The following is a 17,500-nucleotide window of genomic DNA, read 5'->3' on the forward strand; positions in this document are numbered from 1 at the left end:
ACACACTACACGCGTCGAATCTTTCAGTCTAAGAGGAAGAACGTTACACATAGTTGATCTTTCATGGGACTTCAAGTGGTTAACATATACACATGCATATACACCCCTCCACACACATACACACCACATGATACCTTTTACAAAGGTTGTACTGTTTGAGTTGAGGCTACGATAGGCTGATTTAAAATACTTGGCAAACAATCTAACAATCTATTCAGTATTCAGTGTTTATATCACGTAGATTTATATTCTGGTTTATCTTCTGTAGCTCTCTCAATTCAGAACTTAAGATTTTATTTTTACATTTCTAACGCAATTTTCTAATTTCTGTTATATATTTCTGATATTTTGTGTATATATTATCTCTGTTAGATTTCATAAATATGAGAATCTATCAAATGCTTCAAATACTTCATTCTAGAAATAAAATTTAATTTTTCAAGTTACTGACCTACTCTCGGTTCAGAATGTTTAGTTACATCTTGATTCCGGTAGCTCCGACTCATTGCGTCGAAATATCAAATTACAATGTTATTGCTGACATATATATCGGGGGGCATAAAGTTTCGTATGATATTTTTATGGTCCTTTGATTAGGCCTTTTTAGATAAATTCTTACTATTTCTTTTACTTCATTCAGCTCCAATTAGGAACACTCTCATATGTGTTTTGAATGGCCTTTTACAACACATCACCCGAAATCACAACGGTTTCCGTCCGTTCATCCATTTTTAGATGAATTGCCGTTGATGATGAGAAAAACGATTTGCTGTACTCTGCCAGTAGCTTCAGGGATTCTACTGTTCGGCTGTAATCCGTTGTTGGAAATGCGATTGTTATTGGTACATGCATCGCTATCCGGCATTTTAAAATCATGGTTGTTAAACATGTGTTGATTTAGTCGATTTAGTTACGAAGGGTGTTCATTAAAGATTTCCCCTGACCCACTAGTATAGGAATCAATTTATATTTGCTTTGCTTATCCATTGAGATAGTTTGAGCTTAAATCTCGTCCTGGACGTTTCATATTTCGCAGACGTCTTAGTCTTTCTATAAAACCAATTTGTATACACACCTAATATATAATTGCTTGTTAAGCTGGTAAATCCATTGTGTATAAAGGCTATATGCACGACCTTGGTGAACGAGTCATATACTTTTAACCATAATGAATTTATCCATTTATTGTTTATTTGTGTTTAATCTTAGATATACGATGATATTCATGTAAAATTTCGACACATTCTAGTCATGATTATATTTAAAGTTATTATTCTTCACAGCTTAAGGTTATTTTCTTTAAGATCACTTTAATTGTATCTCAAATACATCTTCAGTTACCGTACCAGTACTCTAGCTAGATTATTTGCTTATGCATATATGTTACAGTGCATTTAGTGTTTAAGTACTCCTACAGAAATATTCGTATATAATCTTATCTACATTCTAATGCTCAACTTTCCCATATGTTGCTTTCAAGTGGTAAATAAAATCGTTCACATATCGAATAGCCATTGTGGTCGCTATGCTTTAAGTATGTATGCATGTATGTATGTGTGTACGCGTGCGAGAGTGAGAGAGAAAGAAAGAGAGAGAGAGAGAGAGAGAGAGAGAGAGAGAGAGAGAGAGTGAGAGAGAGAGAGAGTGTTTGTGTGTGTGTGTTACTACGAATGAATATTCTTTCCACAACATTGTAACTTCTTATATTTCATTCTTCAAAACTATACGTCCTACAGATTTGGCAAAGACATCATTCCTCATAGGTAGTTAACATTACGTTGACAGTTTCAAACAGTTGCTTATGACGTGGGGTACATTTCAGCATTAATTCCATGCAGTTGAATTAATTGGATACATTAGTTACATTTAAGTCTTTTATTTGTATCACTATTTCCTTTGCGCATCAGTTACTTCTAGAATTGCAAAAGCATATGCCCTTCACTCAGAGGCCTTAGTTGCCTTAAAAATATGAAGGGAAAAACCAACATTTGTTGATTTTTAAAGGAACATGTTAGTATTGCTTATGGTGCCTTTCCCGGACCCTATCATATAAGTAAAATTTTACGCTAATTAAATTTTATATATTCAAATGAAGTTCAGGTATTTAAAAAAATATGCTGGAAAAGAATTTTTTATATCAAATAAACAAAAAACAAAACATGTTCGAACAAAAAAATATAAACTTTCCAAATGTATTATGTCTCGCATCATTGCTGTCAGTAAATAATTTAACAACTTCTTCACAACTAATCTTTTTCAAAACATTTCTACGAACGTGGCATATTAGAATATGATTCAACCTTTGCTGAGTCATGGTCGATCGCGGCCAAGTTTGAGTCCGCAGAACGTTAAACGATCTTTCGGCATCACAAGAACTGGTCGGAAACATTAAAAGTAGCCTGAGCAATCGCTCAACATTTGAAAACATGCGACGGACATCTGGTTGCATTTCACCGAATATTTTACGATGAGAGATGATCCATTATGATGATTTCTATGAAAAAGTATTTCGTTCTTTAGAGAAAATTCATAAAGTTCTGGATACTGTATGATTACTTCAGCACAAAAATTTCCATTGAGTAAAATATTGCTCAGATTTTCATAATCTACTAAATCCTGTGAAAAAAAAACTTTCAAAATTTGCTATTGCACTATCCACTACCTGCAAATACTGCATCTGTAATGATCCAAAATAGTGCAGTGTCGATATTTTAGCACATTTCCTCCCTGGTATCTTTTGGTAACTTTCCGTTGCCTGGGTTGCTCCAAAGGAGAAATATCGAGTTGATAAATAACTTTTTCTGCTGTATTGAACATCTGAAATTTTTCTTCACTGCGTAGATTTTTTAGCTCCTCCTGCACCAGTTTGACACTATGCAATATACCACCTACATTGGTGGTGGTGGTGCTTTGTTTTTTAATTGGAAAAAAGTAGGGGAGACAAAAGATAGTTTGTCCCCCGTTCCTGAAAAAGTATGTGTGTGTGTGTGTGGGGGGGGTCTTGTCCCCTGATACCCTCCTAAAACAAGGCCCTATCTTCACTGTAAAGACTCCTTTATTTGTCCTTAGTCCAATATAGACTACTTTGGTTATCTATCTTACAGTCAGTTTGGAGCTTTCAAAAACATATATGTATGTTTGTATTTGTAAATTTATATATGTCTGCATGTATGTATGTGTGTATGCATGTATTTATAAACGTATGTATATATGCCCGCATGTAAGTCATTGCACCTGTAGATCTGTACATTTTGATTTAGTGCATGTGTACGCACTTGCTGTAGGCTAAATTTGTAGTGTTTTGCATATTTTCATAGTTCTATTAACGGCTTTAATTACCTCATTAGCCATTTGCATGTATGTATGTACGTATATATGCAAACATGTATGCGTGCACGTATGAATGTATATGTATGTGGGTAGGTAGTTACGTATGTACCTATGTATGCATATGTGCATGTAGGTATGATGTAAGGAACGATACTGATCACAGTCGTATGCGAATCCGTTGCGAGATAAATTTATTTACGAAGGAGAAAGATGCTCTTCATTACTACCGGGGTTTTCCGAAAATCCGCCTTGGGCTATATCCTTTATTTGTATACTTCTTTTTGCCATTTGAAAACCAGCTCTCCCATTCAGCATGAAGGGCTTTCTTGAAAGGACCAGTAATTGATACATCTAACGACTGCAAGTAAGATGTTGTTTTAGGAGGTATAAGTTTGAGAATTGTATTCCTACGTTTGAACACTTCTAGGAGCTCTGTTTTATTGTACACTGAGCATTCATCCATGAATAGCACTGAATTTTGAGCATGGAATAGTTGTGCTGTTCTCTGCCTAAACACTTTACCAGCCCACAGCTACATGAGTTCATATGTGATTCATCCTTTGTTGGAGACTTAAGTAAATATTCTTTGGGACCTTGATTTTTGGCACGTTTTTCAATCCTTTAAGGATAATCATTGTTTTCAACACCTTTCTTGCAGTATCAACACACAACGCAGCAGTAAAACGAGCTTTAGTAGCATTAGAGTGGCTAGCATCTACATTTTTATTGCCAACATGTCAACGTATACAGGTGTTTCATCCTTATCATAAATTTGGTCAGCATCCTTATCTGCTGTTAATACTGGAATACTATCTAGATAGTCACTGGCGATTTGTGCCTTTTCTCTAAGTGTTTTATTGTCTGCTTGACCAACATGTGTAATCTTTCTCACAGTCAGTTTATTCCGTTTCATGAAATTGAAAATCCATAAGAACATCTAAAGCTGTTCATTTCAATTCCAAACCTTTTTACCAATTCAAAAGTATATTCCTGTAAACGGCGATAATTTACAATTATTGCACGCTGAACAACAATCCACTGTAAGAGTTCAATCTCTAGATCTCTATGTCCTGGTCCTCTACCTCCAACAATTGATCTGCGCCTCTTCTTGTCTGACATTGATTAACTCAGTTTCTTTTGTGTACCATTCTCTCAATCGTTTTCTATCAATACCTAAGTCTCTTGACGCAGCAAATAAATTGCCAGAATGTTCTTTCACTCGTTTAATAACACTCAATTTTTCACTAATGGTATATGAACGTTGAACACGTTTTGATATATTTTCTTTCGACTCCATTATTGGGAATAAAAATCCTTTGAATTTATCTACAGACGTAGAGCAAATGAACGCCTAAACAGAATGAAAACAAAAACACTAACTCTTTTTCAACTTTTAACCACAAATAACGGCCCATCCAAACAAACGCCCATGGGCAATCTAATGGATGGGCGGATTTTCGGAAAACCCCTGTATATGTAACAGAGACACAGTATAAATTTGACGTACATGCTATTTGGTTTATAGCGCCAAGCATCGCAGACTCCGGTTAATATAGCCCATGTTCAAAGAATATATGCTGTGGAAGAGGTACAAAAAGATTGAATTTCGAATCTTAAGAAAAATCATGTACTGTTTTTGAAAAGATCTACTGTTCTTCGACTCTTACGCATGGGAGGAGTCTCCATGTTCTCTTTCGATCTATTAGAAATAGAAGTCAAATCTCTCTCAAATCACATTTTTCTATCTTATAAAGACCTCCGAGTCTTGCATTGAAATCAATCAGTTTGCATAAAGGTGGCTGGAAAATGCAATGAATATAGTATCATCAGGAGTGGGGTTAGACAAGGATGTGTTATGTCACCAAATCTCTCCAATTACTATAGCGAATTGATCATAAGAGAAATTGAGAAGGAAAGTCTTATGATAGGAAGCAGAATCATCACAAACATAAGATATGCAGATGATAGTATTACTTACAGAATTGGAAAAGGAACTTCAGAGACCTTAGGGTGTAGTGGTCAGAGAAAGAGTCTGTTCATAAATTGTAAGAAAATAGAGAATGTGGGGTGACAAAGAAGGGATTCCCAAAGTGCATACGGAAAGTGAACAATAAAATCATTAAGCAAGTATCAACCTTCAACACCCTAGCAACTTTGATCTCAGAAGACGCAAGATGTATAATGGAGATCAAAAGACCGAATAGTACTGGCAAAATCTGCATTTTTGTATGACATCTTGAGAAATTGTATTCTGATTATCAAGACACAGAGAAGGAAAACTTGCTGAATTTTATCGTTGCTTACTTGATGATGAGTTTTCAAATTTGAAGAAATTTGCCTCTGGTATGGCATCAGTATTTGGAGCAACTTATGTCTGTGAAGTCAGCACATCGAATGAAGTTGACTGATGAACGTTTGAAAGGAATTCTCTTGGTTGGATGCAGTAATTCCAAAGCTAATATTGATGAAATCTTAAAATCTAAACAACAGTTTCACAAATCTCACTATTTTTTCTGCTTAGTTTGTGAGATTCGGATATGTCGGCATTGGGTATGATATAACTATCTTATTGTTAACATCACCTATTTTGATAACATTTTGGTAAATTAAATAAGTATGTTGGTTGTCTTTTTTTTTTTTTTTGTATATCCTCTGTATTCTCATAATTCTCTCAGTTATCTGGCCCGCTGTGAAAAAGGTTTGGTGACCCCTGGTCTATAACATAAGAAATTGAGAAGGTGCCTGGAGAGCTGTGAAATGTGGTTCTTAAGGAGAATATTGAGGATGGCATGGACAAAGTGTATAATGAAGAGGTGATGACCCGGGCTGCGGTAAATAAAAAAACTGCTTCGTGAGATAAGGGCCAGACAACTGAGATTTCTCGGTCATGTGATGTGGAAAGAGGGCCTGGACGATTTGTTGATGACTGGAAAGATTATAGGGAAAAGAAGCAGGAGGAAGGAGAAGAATGATATGGTTGTTAAGCTTGACAAACTGTTTGGATGAAAGAAGCATTAAACATCAGGAAGTGGAACTGTTAAAGAAAACAGAAACTGAAAATTGTGAAAGGACATGATCGCCTATGTTCTACATTCTGGGCATGGCATCTAAAGAAGAAAAAAGGGAAGTGCATGTTGGACCATGTGGCTCTAATTGCGCTCTGTCGGAATATACGATGTGTTAATCAAGCCTAGAACTTCTTTGATCATAAGTTTGCTAGATCAGGGCTAATCTGATAAATAACAATGACAGCAACTGATGTGACTGCCGTTCATCATGATAAATATATCGAGTGTGGTAGTATAACTTAATGCACTCGAGGCATTTCATTAACTGCCTATATTGACAGATAACAATTTCAGTGGGAATTCACCGAAATACCAGATAAATTCTCCTTTTAAGTCACACCTTGATGTCTTAATCAAAGAAAGATATATCAAATGATGCTCTGGGTGCAATGTGTGTAGGAAAAAGACGGGATGTTCACAGCTGGTACCTCTTCGACAATAATTCTGCTAAATTAAGGCTGACCTGAGTGAAAAAAAAGACAATAATAACAACAAAGAAACATTATGAAATAAATAAGGAACTCAATATACTTACCTTTTGGGTTAAACGGGCATGGCATGAAGGCCCTTTTTCCTGGTTTTGTTTTTTCCCAACAAAGAAATCCATCGAATATCCTCTCGCAATAATTGCTATCGTCTGGCAAAAGAAAATTGAATAAAAGAAGATAAACTAATTATATCAATAAAATATAATTTTACAATTTCTCAAACATATAACATATGTCGAGACATTGTCTAATGGAGAATGTTAGAAAGTTCAATAATTTGAAATCCCAGAAGTCAAAACGTGTAACGATAGTAAAGAAAATGTGAAATTTTGTAAAAGACAATATAGGACTTTAAAAATTGGTTTCGCATAATTAGTAGCAATATCTTGGGTGTTTAATGTAAAGTAAGGCTGACGTCAGATGAAAGTTCTTTTAAAGATTAATATGATATTGTTTTTGATTTGTTGTCGCTTGGTCAGAAGGTGAAAGGCAGCGGCCATGACCTTTTTCAGGGACTCCAAGACTAATGGAAAGAAGGAAAGGTATTAAACTTAGACTGGAGACCTGAACCAAATGCTTGTAACAGAGTGGACCTCCCTAAAAACACCAGGGATCATGTGCTAGTATTAAATTGTGCGATAATTATGTTGTGTTACCTCGATCAAAAACGTTCTGGCTCTGAGTAGTTTTATTAAAATTGTGTATCCAGGACAACATTAACAATGCGTTCTTCTATTTTTTAGACAGCAAGGTAAGATTTCAGAGAGATTTGGCTGCATTTCTAGCAGCTCGAGCGATTATGCAAAGGGCTTCCTGTTATTGGGTTTTTGATACAACGTTAATTACGAAAGACATTTTCTGAAGGTTTATTGTATGTAAAATAAAATAGCAGCAGCGGAGAATCGAAAATTAGTTTGACGATTTCAACCTGCTTGCGGCATATATCAACAACACAGTTATCGCATCAGACGTTGATTATTGTGTGTGTGTGTGTGTGTGTGTGTGTGTGGAAAAAGAGGTTGTTAAAGTAGTTTTCAAAAGAAAAAATGTTATTATTCAAGGCGCCAATCTAGTCTATAGTGGAATATTTAGTTATCGTTTATTGTTTTTCCAAACTGATCCATTAGGAAGCGCCGAAGCCAACTGGCAAGCGTTCAAATCTACTTTTAGTAGTATTGAGCTATAAGAAATAGAGAAAGACTAATTGAAAATAGGAAGAAAGCGATAGACAAAATATGGTATATTGAGAAAGTAGAAGAGAAAGAAAAAGAACGAGAGAGGAGAAATCAAAACCAGACATCTCAATTATGCACATTTCACACGTCTTGAAGGTATTCCTTTGTTGATTAAAACAGAATCATAAAGGTTGCCCTTTCACGTGGGAGTTAAAATTACGTCAACTGAACAACGGTGAACTTTAAAAACCTAAGGAAATACACCAAGTTATACAACAGTTGTCACACAGAGAATGACGCATTTATCTTATGCATATAAAGATTTGTTCAAGAAAAGCGATGTCTAATTATATATGCACGCCAACACCTCCACACACTATCTAGCTGCCACTTTCTTATTTCTCTCTGCGTCCGAGAACTGATTCTGCTTACTAGCTTCGCGTTTCCGAACTTACTAAATTTAACCCATTCTATCTAGATCTGCCCTCAGAAGTAGATTCTCTACTCGCTACCCTCGCTTTGTCCATCTTAACCATCCTATTCCCTTCCCCTCCCATCTACTAACCTACATCTGTTTAAAATGAAGAAATGGTATAAAAAATTCATTGAGTTGAACAGCTTACAAGTACTTTTTTTCTCAATGAGACGAGGAAGGACAAAATAAAATGTTATGTTGTTAACACTACTACATTGCATTGATATTTATCGCTGCTATGAGGTCACATACTTGTAATGAATTAATATAGTCAATTAATGCTATCCAATTTGGAATATTGGTTTCAAATTTTAGTCCAAAGTCAGCAATTTTGAGTGAGTGGGTAAGTCGGTTACATCAACCCCAGTGCGCAACGGGTATCTATTTAATCGATCTCCAAAAGGATACAAGGGTATTTATATTATCGATCTCCGGAAGGATGTAAAGCAAAGCCGACCTCGCCGGAATTTGAACTCAGAACGTAAGAAAAAATAAGGAAAAACTTTTGGAATAACGTAGTACTAGATTTACAACGAGATTGTCAGGGTTGAAACGGTTTTGATTGTGTTAAGCCTGTTCAATGACAGACGGTCTATCTAAACAATGGCCTCTACTGACAGACGGTCTATCTAAACAATGGCCTCTACTGACAGACGGTCTATCTAAACAATGGCCTCTACTGACAGACGGTCTATCTAAAGAATGGTCTCACCTAACCTTTCAGATCATGATTAGTTACATAGAGTGTTTACATACCCCAATACGAAAATGTTTATAGTTTTAGTATAATGCAAAATATACCCATTCTGTTGGTTCAGGATATATCTGCAATCACTGCTGCGTAGTTTGAAACCCTTGTAGTTGATTGATATTAATATGAATACAATAAAATAAATTATAAAATTAAGGAAATTTTTTTTTAAATCTTTGATTCAGATCACATATATTTTGAAAATACCTCAGAATACACCATTTCGTGGAATTTTTTCATGTCTATGATGAATATTAACATTAAAAAAAAATAGCATAACAGGCAATCTCCGTTACAATATGCATTAAATCAAAAACTTGGACTGTGTTAGTCACATGTGGTGACTTGACAAAAACGACGTCTACAACTGAGCTGCGACTGCGCCATACCACCTGCAACACACCCTCACTGAGTCAGAAGAGTAGAGGAAGGGAGCAAATAACAACAACAACAACAACAACAATAATAATAATAATAATAATAATAATAATAATAATAATAATAATAATGATGATAAGTTGCCTACTAGAAATTACGAGCATTTAAAAAAAATTTGGGGTGATAACACAACCCATATGACTAACGAAAGGTTAATAGGCTCTTGAGTACTGAAAGATGAAGTTAACAGTGGCATGATTAGAACTCAGTAAGTAAAAATGATGTGATTTATACCACAAAGCATTCTACTGTTACCGCTAATCCACTAGCGATGTAGTACACCATTATATTAACCTCATATATTTTACATGTCTATCAACACCATAGCTGTATTTTCGAGAAGACTGTAACAAATGTTCGTAAAAACAGATAAAGTATTTTGCTAATGCTCAAACCAAATTTCCGTTGGACTACATAGCTGAATTTCGTGAACACAGCAACTATATATTTCGTTGGCACGATTTCTTATATTTCCGTGTTAGAACTGATACTTATTCATGGAAAGAAAATTGCAAAATTTGTTCAAGTATTCTTTCATGTACAACGGCGTTGTTTTAAAATCTTTCATCGGTAAGATAGATGTCAGACATAGATGCTAGGTCGTAATGAAAGGTGCATTATATAAGTATATCCTAGCTTGAACATTTGGCGCCAACCTAAAAAGAAATATATCCCTATGCCTTAAAGATAATAATGCACATATAATTCCCAAATTGCTCGAAACATGATGTCTCATAATGTTCCTTAATGTTTAATATTTCTTATAACTTCCAAACCAATAGCTTGCTACGGATTGTTCTTCATAGCTCCAAAGATTTGCGTTTAAAATTTATGTTCATGTAAATAATATATTATTAACTGGACATATCGAGCATCTGTATATTTGTATGTATGTATGTATGTATGTATAGGTATATATATATGTACTTATATATGTACATATATATATGTATATGTGTGTGTATAAATAGATAGAAACAAAGAAATATATATACATACGTGTGTATGTTTATACATATATATATATATATATATATATATATATATATATATACATATATACAGATACATACATATATATATATATAAATACACACACACATATATATACAGATACATATACATACATATATATATATAAATACATACATATATATATACAGTCATATATATATATACATACTTAAATATTTATACATATATATATATATACAGATATATACATTTATATATACATACTTATATATTCGTATATATATACATATGTATACACACACACACACACACACACATATATATATATATATATATACTCTTTTACTCTTTTACTTGTTTCAGTCATTTGACTGTGGCCATGATGGAGCACCGCCTTTAGTCGAACAAATCGACCCCAGGACTTATTCTTTGGAAGCCTAGTACTTATTCTATCGGTCTTTTTTGTCGAACCGCTAAGTTACGGGGACGTAAACACACCACCATCGGTTGTCAAGCGATGGTGGGGGGACAAACACAGACACACAAGCATATACACACATACATATATACATATATATAAATATATACGACGGGCTTCTTTCAGTTTCCGTCTACCAAATCCACTCACAAGGCTTTGGTCGGCCCGAGGCTATAGTAGAAAACACTTGCCCAAGGTGCCACGCAGTGGGACTGAACCCGGAACCATGTGGTTGGTAAGCAAGCTACTTACCACAAAGCCACTCCTATTTAGTATATGTTCGTATGTTTATTTACTGCACGTTTTTTCATTATATATATAATAAAAAAACTTGCAGTAAATAAACATACGAACATATACTAAATTCACAGACAAACGGAAAACATAGTCACCAACTCCTCTTCTGTTATCGGACAGAGGGTTGAGCACAATTTCGGCCATTATCAATATGTACATATATATAAACATACATACATACATACATACATACATACATACATACAAACATACATACATATTTCACAAAAATATTCAAAATAATTATATAGGTATATCAATATGAGGACTGCAGAAGCTGCAAGCTGTTTCAGGAATGTAAACTAATGACCCGATGCTTAAACAGTCAGTTGTCACGACTATGATGACGGCTCAGCTATACTGACAGGTACTCGCACAGATGGAATCACTTTAGATTATGTACACATACACGCCTACACACACACACACACGCACGCACGCACACACACACGCACATAGATATTTATACAGACAATAGGTGAGAGTTGGGTGTGCTTATTATAGTAAACACATAGTGCTCAAAAGGATTTGAACTTAAACTACGAATTCTTTCTCCAGGGAAAGGCTCTTGCGCATAATGACATAAGTTTGATTCCGTGACCGAGAAGTACCTTGTGTCTTTGAGCAAGGCACTTCACCTCACTTTGCATTTCACTTCATTTCACATCTTCTCAGCTCAAAAGGAGTATCAGAAGACTACTTGCCTCTCTCCCGCCAGCTGATACATCTTGGGTATTACACTAGAGTATCGAAGGAAATTGATTTCTTCCGTACAATGTTACTGAAGAACGAGAAGGAGTGTGCAGAGTCGCCTTAGCAGCGTTTTAGAGCCCCGAGCAAACAAATGCACTGAGTCCTACAGTTTTTATTTATTAACTGCAAGCCACAACACATATAGGTCTGAATTAGATCCCTTGTTTCGGATGTGTGTGTGGGGCGGGATCGCATGTGTTAATCTTATTAGGGACATAGGTGCATTCGTTGAACAAACAAGTCAGCAGAAATAAATATCACTATTACTGGCCAAGTTAATACGTATGGTTCTTTGTTTAGTTTTCAGCAGTGAAGATGCATGGACAGATACATCATACTATTTGTGGTTATAGTACAGTCGAGGTAACCAGCACAGTAGTAGTAGTAGTAGTAGTAGTAGTAGTAGTAGTAGTAGTAGTAGTAGTAGTAGTAGTAGTAGTAATGAGTACAGTATCAGTGGAAGTACTAGTAGTAGTTGGTATAGTAGTAGTAGTAGTAACAGTAGCAGTAGTGGAAGTTGTGCTTTACAGTGTGATGACGCATGGTCTAGTGGTTTTGGTGTTGTATTCACGATCACGAGATCGTGGTTTCGATTCCCGGACCGGGCGGTGTGTTGTGCTCCTATGCAAACCACTTAATCTCACGTTGCTCTACGATCACTTCGACATCTGACTTGTGGCGCACCGTGCACCTGTGCAGGTTGTTCATCAAGAAACTGCAGAACTCCCCATCCGTCTTCTACGACAGGGGAGCCCACGACTGTATAACAGTACAGCAGTGATACTACAGTACGTCGGTGAGAGTACATCAGTTAGAGGACTATATAGCAGAAACAGTACAGAGGTTGTAGGAATAATATCTATAATGCAGTGATGGTCGTACAAAAATGGTACTACAATATGGTGGTACAATGATGGTAATAAAGAATGGCGTTGACAAAACAGTTTAGAGCAACGTTTTTATTCAGGGGTTAATTATAGTAAGTTGTTAATAGATATTGTTAATACAGGGTAAAATGACTGGAAAAGAGGGAAAGGATAACAAAGAATTACACGGATGGACAGTACGAAGATCTGTAATATACAGTGAATGTAGTTCACGAAAGACCATCATGGTGAACTATGTTATGCAACTTGCCTAGAGCAGACGACACATAATAATGATGATGATGATGATGATGATGATGATGAATGTTCTTCACGAAAGGCCAATATGGCGAACCGTGTTATGCAACTTGTTTAGAGCAGATGATACATGATGATGATGATGATGATGATGATGATGATGATGATGATGATGATGATGATGATAATGATGATGATGATGATGATGATGATGATGATGATGATGATGATGATGATGATGATGATGATGGTAATGATGGCTATGACGACAACTACGATGATACTATTCACAATATATTGTGATATCTGTGTTATGATTATAACCAAAGTCAACTGGGTTGTAAGGAGTGAGGCTATTGTGAACGTCTTCCTCTCTATGTACAGTATTCAGCGGTGTAAGTTAGTTTGAAAAATTAGCTTCGCAGGCTAAAAAACACCGTATAACCGCTGTATTTCATTTAGTTCTACAGCAGCGAAATGTACCCTGTTGTGGTACCTACTTACTGCTAAGAAGACTGAGTCGTTCGAATTTAAATGTGTTGACGAAGCGTAAAGAGTATCACCGGTGACAAGATATGAAACCTCGGTCTTTTGGATGGTACTGTGCCAGACGTATTGATATGTCCTGCTAAGAACACAACCTGCGAGGAAAATCAGCCAAATGGGATACGTTGGTCATGGCAAGAATGCTTTTAAGCCTTATCCAGCTAGATTAGAGTTGATCTGAGAATAAACAATAAGAGGAACAATTTATCCAACAGTTTCTTCTAGATTATATGTTGGAAAAGAATTTAATGAATTAGCTGGTTGATACCTGTGATATTTGTAGGTCTTCCAAGACCGGAAAAATTTGGACCTCAGTCAGCTGTTACATGCTGTAAAAGAGCGTTGTCAAGAAGGGTTGCAAAGGGTTTCGAAAGAGTTCAAACGGAGCAAAGGAGAAATAATTTAGCAAAGTATTTTAGAGCTGGGCATGAATAGACGACTAAAGAAGAAACTTGGGTATCGGGTTGGTAGAGACAGAGACAATGAGTAGCGTGTTAGTTCTTAACAGTGGAACACATTGTAGTAACGGTAGAAATGGAAAGACAAGAAGCCGTAATTTCTTTAAGCCAATGGTTGTCACATTTTGTTGAGTGAGATTTTGGTAATCAAAAACATAAAAATAAAGAAAGGCCGAAGGAAAGAAAATATTCAAAAACTTCCTTAATGGCAACACTAAATATTTCTATAGGAGCACTTACTATTCAAACTTTAGATATTACCAAAAGATGTTTCTTTAAAAAGATACAAACAGCGAACAAGTATATTTGAATTTTGTCGTTTTCAATATAGTCTTAATTTAGCTTCCAGAAAAGCCTTAGAATTCTGTAATGGAAACAATATAAATAAATATCTGTGTTCTGAAAGTTAATTTAACGTCAATTTCATTCTTAAAGGAAAAACTGTTTACATGCAATCATGGAGCACAGCCGTTACTCACAAACGACTATAATTTCGTAGCATGAATGGTCGCAAGCATCCAAGATACACTATTTATTTTAGTTGTCTATGTAGTCACGAGTAGGTACAAACACCCTCACGATTCTCCTATCTTTGCCCCAGTGGAACATCGAGAACGTAAGATTAGTAAGACTCGAGAACGTAAGTACAGGAATAACGTGATATAAAGTATCTCACTCAAACAGGTCCAGGAATCGAACGCACAACCTAACAAGACATATAACAGTTGAAATATTACATTTTTCTTATTTGAGAAAGGAGATGCTTCAAAATGTATAAAGTGTAAAGCTCGCTAAATATATAAAATCAGTGCCACAGAGCAAGAAGTGATACTGTTGCCTGACCTGGTAACACTATTGCAGAGTTTCGATTCTTGATCGACACATCGTCACTTCACTTAACCTTGAAAATGCTTTGGGGCAAAATCGTGACGTCACAATATATCGCATCCTACTGCCCATCAAAAATATTAGGTTGCTGTACCTACAGAAGGGAACTCTAGCGAAAATACTTACAGTATGGGGCGGCAGTAGTAAATGTGATAGTAGTAGAGTACAGCAATAGTAACAGAAAATAGTGGTAGGAGTACGTGATGGTAATTGAGTATAGTTGTGGTTGAAGAGTACGGTAGCACAGTGATGGTAGTAAGTAAAAGCAATGATATAATGAAATAATAAAAGCAGCCGACCAGCTTTATTACTTACCGATAAACAATACAAGTGCGGTAATTCAAAAAGCGAGCTGTAAAAAAAAACGTGATAGAAGAAACCTGATGAAGGTTTGAAATCAGCATACCAATTTTAGTCTAAATCAAGTGAAAAAGTAAACTCAACAGAAATTATGTTCAAAATTGTTCCCCTGCGTAATACAGTAGTGCAGTGACAGAGCAGTAATTAAGTTCCCTTGAGTCCTAAGATTCATAAATCGGTTACCCCGTTTCCATGGCGTTTAAATAATCGAGACTACAACATCCCACCTAAACGGGATGCTAGTCCGACGCGTGGCTACTCATTTACAGTTGAGTGGACTGGACCAACATGAAATGATGTGTTTTGCTCAAGATCTACAACACTGCTCAGTCTAGGAAAAGAAATAATGATTTTTGCGTGCAACACCCTAACCACTAGGCCAGCAATTTCTGCTACTTATTTTGTCGACCCCGAAAGGATGAAAGGCAAAGGTGATCTCGACAGAATTTGAACTCAGAACGTCAAGACGGACAAAATGCCGCTAAACATTTTACCCGGCGTGCTAACGATTCTACCAGCTCACCACCTTATATTGACGAAGTCGATTACATCGATCCCAGTGCTCAACTGGTACTCATTTCATCGACCTTGATAGGATGAAAGGCAAAGTCGACCTCGACGGAATTTGAACTCAGAAGGTAAAAACGGACGAAATACCGCCAAGCATTTCACCCGGCGTGCTAACAATTCTACCAGCTCACCACCTTATTTTGACCAGTAATAATACAATAAAGCGTTGGCAGTACATTACAACCGTGTTAATACAATTAATTGGTGGTAATGCATTAGAGCAATAACAGTGTAGTAGAAAGCCTCACTAGGAAAACTACTATACAGAATGCATATAACGATTTTCTTTTCTTTTCAAGAGAACTTTTTATAGAAGCAGTAGAAAGGAGAGATTGTTGATGTTGCATTATCGCGAGAGAAACATAAAAATAAAGGAACGCTGCAAGGAAGATTGAGTAAAAAGCATCCATAATGACAACAAAAACATATGTAATATTTCTACAGGAACACTTCCAACTTCGGATATTAGTAAACGATGTATATTTCTTTTTAAAGGATTCAAATAGTGGACAAGTATATTTGAATTTTGTCATCTTCAATATATTAATTTAGCTTCAAGAAAAGCTTTGAATACTTGTGTGTGCACAATACAAATAGAAATAATATCCAAATTATCAATATGTGCTTGCGCACGCGCACATATGTATATGTATGTGTGTGTATACACATACATACAAATATATATTTGTATATACATACACGCACACACACACATATATATATATATATATATATATATATATATATATACATACATCTATATATATGTATACATGCATATATAAAAGCGTATATAGATATATGCACACATATATATATGCATATGTATATATATGAATGTATGCATATATATATATATATATATATATATATATATATATATACATATATATATATATATAGATAGATAGATAGATAGACTACCCTACTAAACACCCTAACCATAAATTACCTGTATTAGATACTGAACTCTGGCTAGAAACTAAGAACAATAAAACCAGAATCCTCCATTCACACTATACAAAACCTATGGCCTCCAAATACCTGATCCACCGGAACTCGGCTATTGCGGACAATGCCAAATTCAACATATTGATGGCAGACCTCGTCAGAGTAATGCGAAATGTCTCCTGCATGTGCGACCCTACAGAATTAAAGAGACATATACAACATTTCGTCCACCGCATGCAGTTCTCAGGTTACAGCCATAAAGAAAGGATCAGGGTATACAAAGGAGCTATGAAGAAGTTTGAAACAATCAAACGCAACGATAGGAATGGGATTTGCCCACTCTATAGGAGCAAATCATGGAACATCATAGAAAGG

At 35.6% G+C, this 17,500-nt stretch overlaps 1 protein-coding gene across 1 annotated transcript in view; it reads right to left on the reverse strand.

The window, feature by feature from the left end:
- The window catches only part of LOC106867957 (calcitonin receptor), a 246,476-nt gene that overhangs the window by 126,464 nt on the left and 102,512 nt on the right, over window positions 1-17,500 (reverse strand). The window contains exon 2 of the mRNA XM_089357107.1: window positions 6,934-7,035. Within this exon, the coding sequence (XP_089213233.1) occupies window positions 6,934-7,035 (102 nt within the window). The remainder of the gene's footprint in view (window positions 1-6,933; window positions 7,036-17,500) is intronic.

This window comes from Octopus bimaculoides, chromosome 1, assembly GCF_046866305.1.
Source record: "Octopus bimaculoides isolate indiv1 chromosome 1, ASM4686630v1, whole genome shotgun sequence".
Taxonomy (NCBI): Eukaryota; Metazoa; Mollusca; class Cephalopoda; order Octopoda; family Octopodidae; genus Octopus; species Octopus bimaculoides.